The sequence below is a fragment of the Monocercomonoides exilis genome (assembly GCF_001643675.1).
Source record: "Monocercomonoides exilis strain PA203 chromosome Unknown scaffold48-729018, whole genome shotgun sequence".
Taxonomy (NCBI): Eukaryota; Preaxostyla; order Oxymonadida; family Polymastigidae; genus Monocercomonoides; species Monocercomonoides exilis.
The window spans coordinates 599,881-613,365 of NW_027150593.1; the positions used below are offsets into that span (position 1 = coordinate 599,881).

The 13,485-nt window shown below is 40.3% G+C and overlaps 2 protein-coding genes across 2 annotated transcripts; both read right to left on the bottom strand.

The window, feature by feature from the left end:
- Nucleotides 1-1,617: 1,617 nt before the first annotated feature.
- Nucleotides 1,618-7,736, bottom strand: MONOS_8848 (uncharacterized protein; the record flags this gene model as incomplete). Its single annotated transcript, XM_067879293.1, has 2 exons — nucleotides 1,618-7,541; nucleotides 7,594-7,736. 2 exons carry the CDS (start codon nucleotides 7,734-7,736, stop codon nucleotides 1,856-1,858), a joined length of 5,829 nt encoding a protein of 1,942 aa, XP_067721286.1. The 3' UTR covers nucleotides 1,618-1,855.
- Nucleotides 7,737-7,762: 26 nt separating this feature from the next.
- Nucleotides 7,763-12,335, bottom strand: MONOS_8847 (putative Calreticulin family protein; the record flags this gene model as incomplete). Its single annotated transcript, XM_067879292.1, has 4 exons — nucleotides 7,763-8,519; nucleotides 9,229-12,051; nucleotides 12,103-12,188; nucleotides 12,284-12,335. 4 exons carry the CDS (start codon nucleotides 12,333-12,335, stop codon nucleotides 8,268-8,270), a joined length of 3,213 nt encoding a protein of 1,070 aa, XP_067721287.1. The 3' UTR covers nucleotides 7,763-8,267.
- Between the last annotated feature and the right edge of the window lie 1,150 nt (nucleotides 12,336-13,485).

Below are 13,485 nucleotides of genomic sequence, written 5' to 3' on the forward strand. Positions count from 1 at the left end.
TAGAACTGAAAAATATGATCAAACTGAAAGATCACATAAAGCGAGCATCAATGGCACGATAAAATGAAAGATGGAGAGCAACGAAGATTTGTTTACGTTGAAAGCAAAGCTCAAAGAAAAGAGTTGTGAAAATCATCCACAGCGAATTTTATCACCTCCGAAGGTTACCAATAAAACATGAAGATAAAGCTGTCTGTTTCAAGAGGGAAACACAGGAAGTAAGATGAAGTTCGGGGAAATCTGTGAAGCAGATCTTTCTGCTTCCGTCATGGCGAGCTGGGTCATGAAGCAGAAGAAAGGCAGGAGTTGAAGTTGAGAGAAACGAATCACAGCTCATGAACTTTGTGGATTTCAACTTCGCAAGTGTGCGATGGAACGCCAAGTTGCAGAATTGTTCGTGGAGAATACGCACGGCAGCTGAAGCTATTGAGTACGCTTCATTCGATTTGGGGAAAAGGAGAAAGGGGAAAATACAGAAATGTTTCTGCAAAAGGATATTTTTGATAGCATCTTCGAATATGTACAATTTATTCCTGTCTTTTTTTCAGTCCAATCGAAGCGAGGAATGGCTGGGACATGGAATGAGTGCGGCATTGGGAGTCTGGATTGCATGCATTGCAGTTCATTGGCAGGTGAAGAGAGGCTAAAAATGCAAAGATGGAGCCTCTGAAGAGATAAGATAGACTGAAAGAAACACAAAAAGCAACAGAAATGAAACCTCTCTGGAATGCTTCAAGGGGAATGATATCACATGAGACGATGTATTTTCATCTATATTCTGTGTGGAACGATCAATTTACCATTTTTGACTGATTGTGGCTGATTCTCAAAAAATGCACTCTTTTATGTTGCATCTTCAACTTGCTCTTCTTCTTCAGTTTCTGATTCTGCTTCTAATTCTTCTTCTTATTCTCCTCGTTGCGCCTTTCTTCTTCAGCAACCTCGTTGAAGGCAGGCGATCTTCTGTTTGTGTGTAAAGGCAGAGCACAAAAACAGAGTTCAACTAACACAGAAAGAAATATTTTCTTCTTCTTCTTCTTGAGTGAAATCAAGCCAAATTTCATATTCTTCATTTCAGGATGCTATTTCATGAAAACATTCATTTTAAATTTGCTTTCTTTTTATTAAAGTTAAAAGTTATTCAAATTGAATGTTCAAAAAATCAGAAATCCAAAAAAAAAAAAAAAAAAAAAAAAAAAAAAAAAAAAAAAAAAAATTGTGAATCATAATTATTTAAAAAGACTTTTTATCAACATAAAATCGATAACATTTTTGTTCATCAAAAAAAGCAAAAGTGAGATTCAAAAGAAAAGCAAACAGTTATTTCAAAGGTGGGAGATTATTTTTGGAATCACACGAACCATCTGAGTGTTGATCATTAATTGGTTTTTTGTCCAAAGTTCTTTTTTTGAAATAGCTTTGTTCGAAATGTTTCGATTATTGAAAATCAAAAAAGGATAAATTACAAACAATTATTGACTGATAAACTAGCTGCTTAAAAGTTTTTCATTTCAGTTCATCAAATTTTCACGTAATTGTTCCTTCAAAATTTCCAGGAAAATGGCTGTGATTACGAAAAGGATAACACAGGTCTTATTGAAAATAGAACCCAAGATATTCGCCAATCTTGATTGGTATGAGAGATGAAACACAAAAATTATTAAAAAAAGACACACAAAATTCAATCAAAAACACATAAATACGAATAATTGCAAAATGCTTTTAATTTTCATTTTGAAACAGAAAAAGAACGTGATAAAGAAAACATACGCTTTGAAGTGAACCATTTCTTCTTATAAGCACAAGGAGTTGCTAAATATCAAACAACGAGCAAACAACAATAAACAATAAACGCTCATTTCTGTGACCTGGGCCTGCAACGAGGCTGGAGATGTACAGGCGCAACGAAAGGCCCCAACACAACAGCATTTGGTATATGGGGAAATGAAGAAGGCGAAGAAGAAGAAGAAGGATAGGAAGAAAAGAAAGAGCCAGAAGAAGCAGAAAATGATGGTGAAGAAAATGTCGAAGAAAAGTGATTCACATCCTTCCGAGAATCATAATTATCCTTCTGCTTTCTTCCTCCTTTGGCACCTCCAACCTTCCCTTGCTTTGTCTTCTCATCCGCCTCATTCTCCTCTGTCATCTCCTTCATCTCCTTCTTCTTCTCTCCCAGTGAAGCAAGCGGTGTGTGTGACTGAAGCTTGTTTGAAAACAGATGCACCGAAAACGAAAGCTGCGGCGACGGCTTTTCGCGGAACGGACGCCGCTGGCGATAAGACGAGATGGGAGAGGAGAGCGAGTCTAAGTATGCACCAAGCTGGGAGGAGAAAGGGAGAGAAGAAGAAGAAGAAGAAGAAGAGGAGGAGGAGGAAGAAGGCGATAATGGTGATGGTGATGGTGATGGTGATGAAGTAGAGGAGGAGGAAGAAGAAGAAGAAGACAATGGTGATGGTGATAACGACAAGTGGTTTTTGAACAGCTGGGAGAGAGCGAGAGACAAGTTTGGGACAGTTTTGACAGATGACGTGTGAGCAGCAGCAGAAGAAGAAGAACTCATTTTTTTGTTTGAAGCTGACGTGACAGTTAAAGTCTCTTCTGACGGGCTTGTTTGCTTTGTAGAAGGAAAAGCTGATTTAACATCGAAAGATATGGAAGATATTGAACAAGCCCTGGGAGAAGAAGAAGAAGAAGAAGAAGAAGAAGAACGAGAAGAACGAGAAGAACGAGAAGAAAGAGAAGAGCGGGAAGGAGGGGAGCGGGAAGGAGGAGAATGAAAATGAGAAGGAGGAGTTGGAGGAGGAGTGGGAGGAGATGAAAAGGAAGGGAGAATTGGAGAGGAAGAAGAAGAAGAAATAGAAGAGGAAGAAGAGGAAGAAGAGGAAGAAGAAGATGATGATGGATTAAAAGAAGAAAGTGATAGTGAAGAAGACATCTGCTGAACAGAAGTTTGGTGAGGAAGGAGAAGAGGAAGGGAAGATAATGAAGAAGAAGAAGAAGTCGATGAAGAAACAGTCGAAATGATTGAAATCGGAGAACTTGAGGCAGACAAAGGGGGTTCTGAAATGAATGGGATGGATGATGTATCTGAACACGTGACAGATGTAGTTTCTTTCTCTTCCTCAGAAGAAGAAGAAGAAGAAGAAGAAGAAGAAGAAGAAGAATCCACTAAAGAGAAGGGAATTTGATCATAACAACGCTCAGCAGGATTGAATTCAGTTGGCTGAAATGTCGACTGGATAGCAGTTGAATCTGATGATTGAGTGGAGGATGATTCAGGAGAAGATATAAACTCTTGCTGCTTTGTTGTTTCAGCAGCTGTTTCTTCATTTTGTTCAGATTGAGATGAATTAGGCTGCTCATCTTGTGCTCCTTCTAAAGATTCTGATGTTTGTGTGTATGCGACATCCTTCTCAACATCTTCTTCATTAACCTTCACTTTCTCCCTTTCTTCTTCAAGTTCTTTGCTGTTTTCATTCCCTAATTCCTTTTTTTCTCCTTCCTTCTGACTTGCTTCCAATTCTTTTTCATCTCTTTCATCTTTAGCATCTTCCATATCCTCCCTTTCCCTCCTCCTCTTCTCCTCTTTCTCTTCCTTTTTGTCTGAGCATTCATTCAATCGTGTTGGCACTCCTGTGATTGTGAGCACCAAAGCAACGTTTTCCTCTTTCGCCCCAGACACAGCAGAACTCTTCTTCTGATTGTGAGTACTTCTTCTGTGCGGATGAAGAGAAGCAGACCGGGCAGAAAGCAAACTACGCGTGAAAGAGGAGGAATAAAGAGAAGAAGAAGGAGAAGAAGGAGAAGAAGGAGAAGAAGAAAGAGAAAATTGTTGGTTATTCTGTGCATGCAAATGCATCTGAAGCGGAAGTGGTGGAACAGAAGAAGAAGAAGAAGAAGAAGAAGAAGATGATGATGATGGATGAGCTTCTGGAAGCAGCCCAAAATCGAAGTTGGAAATCTGCGCAAACTCGTCTTTTCTACCGGTTTTAACATCAAACAAAAGAGAATGCTGTAGTTTCTGTGAAGTTGTCGCCATCTTCTCTTCATTCCCATCAGCTTCGTCTTCATCTTCACATTCATCTCCATCTCCCTCTTCATCTTCTTTCAAGCTGTATCTCTTCCTGCTCTCTGAAAGAAAACTATCTTTCTCTTCATCTTTTCCAATCAATCCACACTCATTTCCAGCTGACAGCAAAGGTGATTGCGGAGGAGTGAAGGAGCAGCACACAGCCCCCGCAGATGTCAACAGAATGTGCGGCTGATGGGAACTTTTGGTGTTTTTGATGGAAATTGGCATATTGTTCAAAAGAGACTGTTGCTGTTGATTCGGTTTCTGCTGTTTCAATCGTGTTGAGAGCAATTTTTCTGGTTTGTTCTTCTTGTTTGTGCTCTCAAAATCATCAGATTCTTCATTCTTTGTGCTTATTCCTTTTTCCATTTCATCATCTTCTTCTCTATTTCCTCCTTCTCCTTCTCCTTCTCCTTCCTCTCCTTCCTCTTCTTCCTCTTCTTCTTCTTCTTCTTCTTCCGTTCTCTGTGAGTATGCAATGCGAGTAATCGCCAAATCATCACTAATATCTGAATCTGAGTCAAACAATCCGTCAGCCATCTCGTTCAAAAGTCTTCCTTTTCCTCTGTAACTTCTTTGTCTTCTGTTGTACAATGCTCCTTCATCATATCCATTTATTGAGAAATCTGCACTCTCATTCCCACCTCTTCTTCTTCCTCCTCTTCCTCTTCTTTCTCCTCTTCCTTCTCTTTCTCCTCTTTCTCTTTCTCTCTGTGTCGTTTCCTGTGTCTTCATCTGCATGTGCATATTCATCTGCTCTTGATGCGATCGAATGAGCGGAGAAAGAGAAGACAAAAGGGCAACCGAAGAAGCAAACGAAAGCGGTGCATCGCTTCCGATTCGGTCAGAATTCATCATCCGAAATGGAGAATGGATTAAAGAAGAGGATAAAATGGCTGGGGAAGAAGAATTTGAAGAAGGATTTGAAGAAGGATTTGAAGAAGAGGAAGAAGAGGAAGAAGAGGAAGAAGAAGAGGAGGAAGAAGAAGAAAGAGGAGAAGAAGACAAAGATGTTCTTGTACAACCTCCTCTGTCTGTAACACTTCCAGATGGATAGCTGCTGGACGAGATAATTTGCGAAGAAAAACGAACACTCCGTTTTTTGCTTCCTTCATCGTTGTTTGTCATTTGTGAACGGGTTGTTTTCAAAGGAGAAGAGGAGGAGGAGGAAGAAGAAGAAGGAGGAGGAGAAGAAGATAAATCAGAATAATTTATTAGTTTATATGACGATTCTTCAGATGTGTTTTCTTCTCTTCTTTCTCTTTCCTTTTCTCCTTCTCTTTCTTCTTCCTTATTTATTTCTCTTTCTCTTATTTCATTCTCCTTTTCCTTCTCTTCTGATTCAGTCCCCCTCAAATCTCTTCTATTTCTGCTTATGTTTCTGGGAGCAAACAAAGAAGATGACCAGTGTGTTCTTGCTCTAATGCGCTGCGAAGAGCGAAGGGAAGATATTTGGCGTGTGCACATAGAGGGAGAAAGAGGGTTTGTGTTTGGGTTGGACAGGGAAGAGAGGTTGAAGGAAGAGGAAGAGGAAGAGGAGGAAGAGGAGGAAGAGGAGGAAGAGGAAGAAGAAGAGGCAGAGGAGGAAGATGATGATATAAGAATAGAATCATTCATATTTGCTGAAGAAGAAGACGATGCTGAAGAAGAAGACAACGATGAAGCCAAAGACGATTTATGAGATGAAGAAAAAGGGCGAGAAGAGAGAAAAGCAGAGGATTCTTCGACAAAAGAAGGAAAATTGCGATATTTCAGTCGAAGATTTTCGTATGGCGGAGCAAATGAGCAACGCTGGAGATCAGAAGATGTTTGGCTGTTGGATAAGTTTTGCTGGTTAAAAGAAGAAGAAGAAGAAGATGATGATGAATTGCTATGATTATTCGACATAGTTTGAGCTTCATTCAAATCCGAAATCAGATTTTGCTTTGAAGCAACAACATTATGATTATTGTTATCAAATATTCCATCCTTTTTCTGGAAACCGCCTTCATCGTTTGTTTCTTCCTCTTCCTCCTCCTCTTCTCCATCATCATCGTTTTTAGCCTCAGAGCTTCTTCCAACTGGATGCGGGCGGACTTTTGGAGGCAGCGGCGAAAGTGAGTCAGTCTCCAGCGGAACAGAAGACCAGCTATTTTGATAGGAATTCTGCTGTTGACTGGCAAAATTAGGCGAAAGAGGTGAAAAGGACGAAAAAGGCGAAGAAGCTGACATTCGCTCAGATAAAAAGCGCTGTTGCTGTTGTTGTTGAATGAGGTTGTTGTGGTGGAGGTGCTGTGCAGAAAGCGAAGAGGAGATTGGGAAGCGGCGGGCAGACCCGCGGAACGGGATGCCCACGGGGTGCTGGGAGCTGAGCTGGTAGGTGGCGAAGGGCTCTTCTTTGAGGAGGGGAATGGGAGGAGGATGAAGCGGGAGAGAGGGAGAGGGCTCGGGAGAAGAGACAGAGCAGCTGGAGAGGAAGTGGAATGGAGAGGGAGAAAGCAGAGAGGACTGTTTTGGTGTGAGGAAGTCGCTGCAGACGGTGGGCGAGGCAGAAAAGGGAGATTTGAGCTGGCGGATGGAAACGGGTGGGGTTGAGACAGCTGACTGCGATGAAGCAGCGCTTGAAGAAGGAGGAGAGCGGGAACGTAGCAGGACGGGCGGAGAAATAGAGTGTGGTTGTCTCGAATTCGGAGAAATAGAACGCGGAGAAATAGAACGCGATGCATTTCGAAAATGTTCGTTCTCTTTTGTGCTTGTGGCATCGTTCAGTTCATTTTCCCATTTGCTTTCAGGAAAAGGTTGAATGTTGCTGTGTGAAGTTGGATATGAAGAACAAGATTCTGTCTGAGAAGATGCCCTGATCGTCTCCGGTGATGTGCTTCTTAGAGATTTGTTGGTAATGTTTCTTTCGCTGATATCTCTGAAGAATTGAATAAACTTTCTATCAGGAATTCGTGTGACATTGCTTTCATTCGATGAAGTTTCATTCCCAACAAGAGCACTTATACTTCTTTTAAAATTTAAATCGTGATTTTCCGTATTAATTGGAGATATTTGTGCTTTGCCTTGACGAAGAGTAAGAACCAATTCATCATTTTGTTCATTATCGTCAAAAGATGACAATGATCTGGAGATGGTTGGAAGATGAATAATAGTATCCATATTTTCAGAAACTTCAGACTGAATCTGTGGTGAAGCCGTTGTGTAATCACATGTTGAAGAAGAACGCTCTCGAAAAGTTGACTTTGGAGATTCCAATTCCTCAGAACGATATTCTGTTGAGGAATCTTTAAAATTGGGATTGTGAGTACGCGGTCGAGGACGCGATTGTGGGTGCATAATTTTGTCAGAGGGTTCATCAGTCAAATATCCTTGGACATCCTTTATTTGCTCATTTGCGTTAATTTGTAGGAGAGGCTGTTGAATCCGTGAAGGTGTCCGAAATAAAATAGCATCCATGCCTCTAACTTCACTTACTTGATTTAGAACTCTACAAAAAGCTGAAATCAAAAAGCAAAATTAGAAAATTTAATTATTCGAACCTTTGTCCAAATGGAGATTTCTGGGGTCTAAGTCTTGGAACATGAAGGTGTTTCACTTTAGTACGAATTGCAGTTTGAGAATATACTTTTGAATTGTACAATTTGTTTAACTCTTGCTGAGAAATTTGAGATTTTCCATTCATCAAATGTTTCGAATAAAAAATAAAGGTTATGTTAAACTCCTTTTATTAATTTAAAATGAATTGAAAAGATAAAAAAAAGTCGAATAAGAATAAAAGACACAATGAGAAAGATAAAGATAACGCAATGACAATTTTAAAAAAAAAAGATAGAAATTTATCAATTCTTTTGATTAATAAGAACTTTATGATAAAAGACTTTGTGAATTAAATGAGAAGATATTTAAAAGAAGCTAAATAACAGAAAAATCAGAATAGAAAAGAAATTAGCAAAGTTATAAGCGTTTAAGAAATGGTTGGATAAAGGTAGTATTAGAAAGTCAGCAAATAGAAGTGTGTGAGAATAACTAGCCATAAAATTGGAATTATTCTTTTTTTATTCTTCGTTTTCAATTTTTTTCATAGAAAAAAAATTGAAAAAGAAAAAAAATTTAATTCCAATTTCATTTTTAAGTTAATTTTATTTCCATTTTCTTCCCTTCTTCTTCTTCTTCTTCTTCTCCTTCTTTTCCCTTTTCTTCTCCCAACCCCCCTCTATTCACTTTTAATCGATTCTTCTTGACTTCTTCTTCGCTGATGGTCTTTTTGGTGAGTCAGAAACAGGACGAAGAAGACTCTTTGCAGCAGCCGCCTGAATTGCAGCCAGCTCTTCCTCTTCTTTCCTCTGCCTCTCTGCCTCTCTTCTTTCTCTCTCTTCTTTCTCCTTTCTTTCTTCCTCTTCTCTTCTTTTTGCTTCTTCTGCTTCTTTCTGCTTTCTTTCTTCTTCTTCTTTTGCTTCTCTCGCTTCTCTCTCTTCTTTCTCTCTTCTTTTTGCTTCTTCTTCTTCTTTCTCTTTTTGTACCCTTCTCTGCTTTTCTTCTTCTTCCTTTCGCTTCTTCTCTTCTCTTTCTTCTTTCTCCTTCTTCTTCCTCTCTTCTTCCTCTCTTTTCTTCTTCTCTGCTTCTTTCTTCTTCCTCTCTTCTTCCTCTCTTCTTCTTCTTTCCTCTTCCTCTTCTCTTTTTCTTCTTTTTTCCTCTTCTTCTTTCTTCTTCCTCTCTTCTTCTTCTTCTTTCTTCTTCTTCTCTTCCTCTTCTTCTTTAATTCTCCTCATCATCCTCATCCTTTCTTCCATCAATTTTTCTTCTGCCCTCCTTCTTCTTTCCTTCTCTTCTCTTTCTCTTTCTCTTCTCTTCTCCTGCTCCTCTTCCATCTTCTTCTTCTCGTCCTTCACATTATCATCTTTCGCTTCCTTCTGCTCTTCGTTCTCATCAACCGCTTTTCTTTCTTCTTTCTCTTTCTCCTTCTCTTCTGCCTCTCTTTTCACTGCTGCTTCTTTCGCTTCTTTCGCTTCTTTCGCTTCTTTTGCCTCGCTTTTCCTCTCCACCCTTCTAATCACCTTCTTCACTATCTTCTTCTCTCCATTCTCCATCACAATCACCTTCCTCTCTGTTGTCACCCCTCCTTCTTTCATTTCTTTCATTTCTTTCCCTTCTCCTCCGTCTGCCCCTCCGTCTGCCTCTTTCTTCACTCTTCGAACTGTCTCCTTCTTTGGCACTTTAGCTTTCTCTGCTTTTTCTGCTTTTTCTGTCTCTTTCTCATTCATTATACTGGCATTATTGCAATTGTTATCACTTCTGTTATTGTTTGTATTTGCACCTGCCAATGCTTCATTCGCATCCACCACCTCATTCACACCAGAAGCAGATGAAGAAGAAGAAGAAGAAGAAGAAGGCTTCTTCTCTCTGACTCTTCTGATCCTTCTGATTCGAATGCCGTCTTCTTCGATTATCTCAACAGACTTCACAATTCCTCCTTCACTCGACCGAATGCGCTGCTTTTGGGTGATTGACGAAGGAGCTGCTGTTGCTTTGGCAGATTTCCTCTCTTTTTTCATTCCTTTCCTTTCTTCTTCTTCTTCTTCTTCTTCTTTGTCTTCTTCTTCTTTTGCATTGTTGTCTTCTTCCTCTTCGCTGTTGTCTTCTCCTTCTCTTTCTTCGCTTTTATCTCTTTCTTCTTCTTCTCCTTCTTTTTCATCTTCTTTTTCATTGCTGCTGTCATCATCATCGTCATGCTTCACCTCCACTTTCTTCTTCCTTCTGAGAATCGAAGAAACAGCCGATGATTTTTCTGCTTTTTCTGCTTTTTTTGAATCAGAAGAAGAAGAAGCAGATTTGCTCTTAACGGCCTTCTTCTCACTCTTCTCCTTCAGCCCTTTCTTCGCCATCATCTCTGCCAGCGCCTTCTTTCTGCTCTTTTCCTGTCTGTTTGCCACACACACAAGCACACCCAGTAACATCATCAGCCCACACCCCACAAACGCCACGATCCACAGCACCTGCCTCTTCTCCCACAGATCCAGTGCCTTCATCTCAATCATCTGCTTCATCTTCTCCCTCGCCTGCTCTGCCTCCTCTTCCATCTGAAGCATCTTCTGCCTTTCCGCTCGGACCTCTTCTCTTCTTTTCACTGCCTCATCTCCTTTCTTCAGATCATTCAGAATGTCTTCTTCACTCGATTCTCCTTTCTTTGCTCTGTTGTTATTATTAACATTTCTACTTCCCTTTCTCCCTTCTTCTCCTTCTTCCCCTTCCTCTTCCTCTTCTTCCTCCATATCAAAGTCCACATCTCCTTCCTTCACCCAAACTGGCGTGGACAGCCCAAACAGATTGTGACTCCCAACTTTGAAGAACTCCTCTATCGTCTTCAGGTTGTTCCTCTTTTCCTCTTTGTCCAGCGCATATTTGTCCTCTCTCGCCCTCCTCTTCCTCTCCAGCGTGCTCCTCAGCTCCCACTTGTCCGGCCCTTTCAGAAACGCGTCTGCCTCAGCGTCCTTCGTGCAGAGGATGATGTTGTCAAACAGCACACCCGCATTGCCCATCGACACAGTCGCGCCCCAGTTGACAAAGGACGACTTCCCATTCGCCTCGTAGCTGTACGACACAACTGGCGGAAGGCTCTTGCTGCTCTTTCCGCTCGTCTTGCTACTCGAAGAAGAAGAAGAAGATGATGAATCAGCTGCACTGTTCGAAGCAGCATCCTTCGAAAACGGGTTTGATGAGTGCGAATTGGCGCCCACAACAAACTCGTCTTCGTCTTCTTCCTCTTCCTGCTCTCTGCCTGCGCCTTCTTCGCCTTCTGCCCCTTGGCTCGCATCATCGTCGTAGTACGATTTGCTCACTGTCAAGTTCCTCGCCAGCGGATTCAGCTTCGTCAGCTTCGCAAACAGCTTCCCAAAGCCTCTCCCGTCCACCCCTTCTCTCACTCTCTGCCTCTCAATCTGCTCCTCCTGCCGCGTCTTCTCCAGAAACATGCCCACACCCTGCCCTGCCTCCCACAGATCAAACCCAACCCCAAAGATGTGCCTGACAGCATCGTGAGCTGACTTCAGCGGGTGATAAAGAGGGTTCTTAATCAGAGGAGCGCTCCATGTGCCGTTGTACTTCGGGTTCTTGATCTTCCGCGGACGCCATTCGCCCGGCCACTCTGGGTTCTGCAGCTGCGCTGGCTGGTACTTCCCACAGCCTGCATACATCACATCGCTGTCTCCACTGCCTTTGGTTGCTGATGATGCTCCGTCTTCAGCTCCTGCTGTGTCTGCTTTTGCTGCTTCCTTTCCTTTCTTCCCCTTCACTTTTCCCTTCCCGCTCTTCGCCTTCCTCGCCTCCTCCTGTGCGTTCTTGAACTCCACCAGCGGCGGGCAGCGCGGGTTCGGGATCATCGGGCGCTCCCAGACGCCGTCTTCCTCCTCGTTCCACTCAATCGGCTGGGCAGCGTCGGCATCAGGGATGTAGTACTCCTCCGTCTCGTTCCAGTTCTCCGGAGGCCCGGCGTCTTCGGGATCGTCGATCCATTGCGGAATCCGGTCGCCTGCCCAGTCGGCGGGCTTCACATCGTCTGGGTCGTCGATGTACTCCCGCTCATCCCAACCACGCGGCTTGCGGGCGGACGGGTCGGGGATCATCTCCTTCGGAAAGATCGGAGGGTCAAACAGCTCTTCCTGCCCTTCTTGCGGCTTGAACCATCCATCAAACTCGATTATCTTGTCGCGCATGATTGTGAATGTGTCATTCTTCCGAATAGTTAAACGGTACACATGAGATTCACCATCCATCAATGTAAATATTGGACTCGTGAGCTGATGCTCAATGTACTCTCTTGTTAGCTGATTGTATATTCTCAAAATAAATACTATTTTACCAATGGTTCCACAACGATCGGGACCAAAAAGAATAGAGTATGAAGTGTTGCGGAATAATCGTTCTGGGCGAAAAGGTTTGTTAAAGACTTTGATATATTCTCCACCGCATTTAAACGGTCTTCTTTGCCCTTTAACTTCATACTAAATGTATTGCATGCTTAAAAAATTTGTTAGAAATCAGTAAAGTCACACTTGGATTATCAGATCATCGTCTTTTAATTGTTCCATAAATTTCGTTGAACATCCATGAAACGCTCTATCTGTCTTAGCAACAAGACCTTATTGTATTCCAACAGAACAAAGCAATTTCAAAAGTCGAATAAAGATTGATTTGAGTTATTCACAAAAAAATCAAAAAAAATCGCAAAAAAACCTTTGTTTCCATTTTGTAAAATATCATCTTCTCGTTCTTCAATTGCCCACATTCCTTGGTATTCTTTGGATTTAATTGGAAACCATTTTTTACCAAGAACATTTTCCTCAAACGTTTCATTGAAAATTATCTTTTCAGTATTTTTCAGAAATTCATCAAATTCACATCGTTGAAAAGGAAGAAATAAATAAATGAAAACTATGTTAATGCATTAATATCATAAAATACCTTTGAAAATGCCAAATGAACAAAAAACAAAAATGATAAAATGCACATATCCAATATATATATTATATAACATACGATCGAATAATTGTTGATTCATTAATCACAAATGGAACATAATTCTTGTTAATAAACAGTTTATATTATTAAAATTATTTGATGTTGATATTTACAAAAGAATATCAAAATAAATTATTATAAGAAACATATGGGACGATATTTTTTGCTTAATGAATTTTGTTCAATTCTATATTTTCTCAAAATTTTTCTCAATTTTTGTATTTTTCTGTTATTAGTTGCATTGTTGCGGTTGATTTGTGATGAAATGATTGCAGAAACTGTTCGTAACATATCACAGTTTTTTTCATCATCGCAATAATTCTGCCCCATATTCAATAAAACTTAAATTGAAAAACGTACAATCGAAAGTGAAATTTTTATTTTGAAATAATAAATGTTTTGAATAAACCTCTGTGACTTGGCAAGTTAAAAAATCATTTGTCTATCACGAAAAAAGAAAAAGAAAAAAGAAAAAAAAAAATAATCTCAGAAAAGTTGAAGAAAAACGATTTAATATTTCAATTATAATGTTCCCTTCAATAAAATGTATTTCAATGATTACTCACCATATGAATTGAAAACAAAATTTTTTGATAATTCAAGCGAAAGACAAAAATATCATAATGATTGCATTTTCATACTCAGCAAAGTTTTTTTTGATTACTAACAAATGAATTGAAAGATTTTTTTTTATCACTCTTTCAAACTGTTATTGTGAGCTTATTCAGAAAAAAAAGCCCATTTTGAGGAATAACACATTTCGATAAAACACTGATGCTTTGAAAATCAGTCCTCATTTGTTTATAAATTCCCAAATTTTATTTTTGAATCCGAATTTATTCAGAAACATGGGTTGATCCACATCAAAAAAACAACTCAATTTGATTAGAGAAGAACAGAATGCCATTCTTGATAGA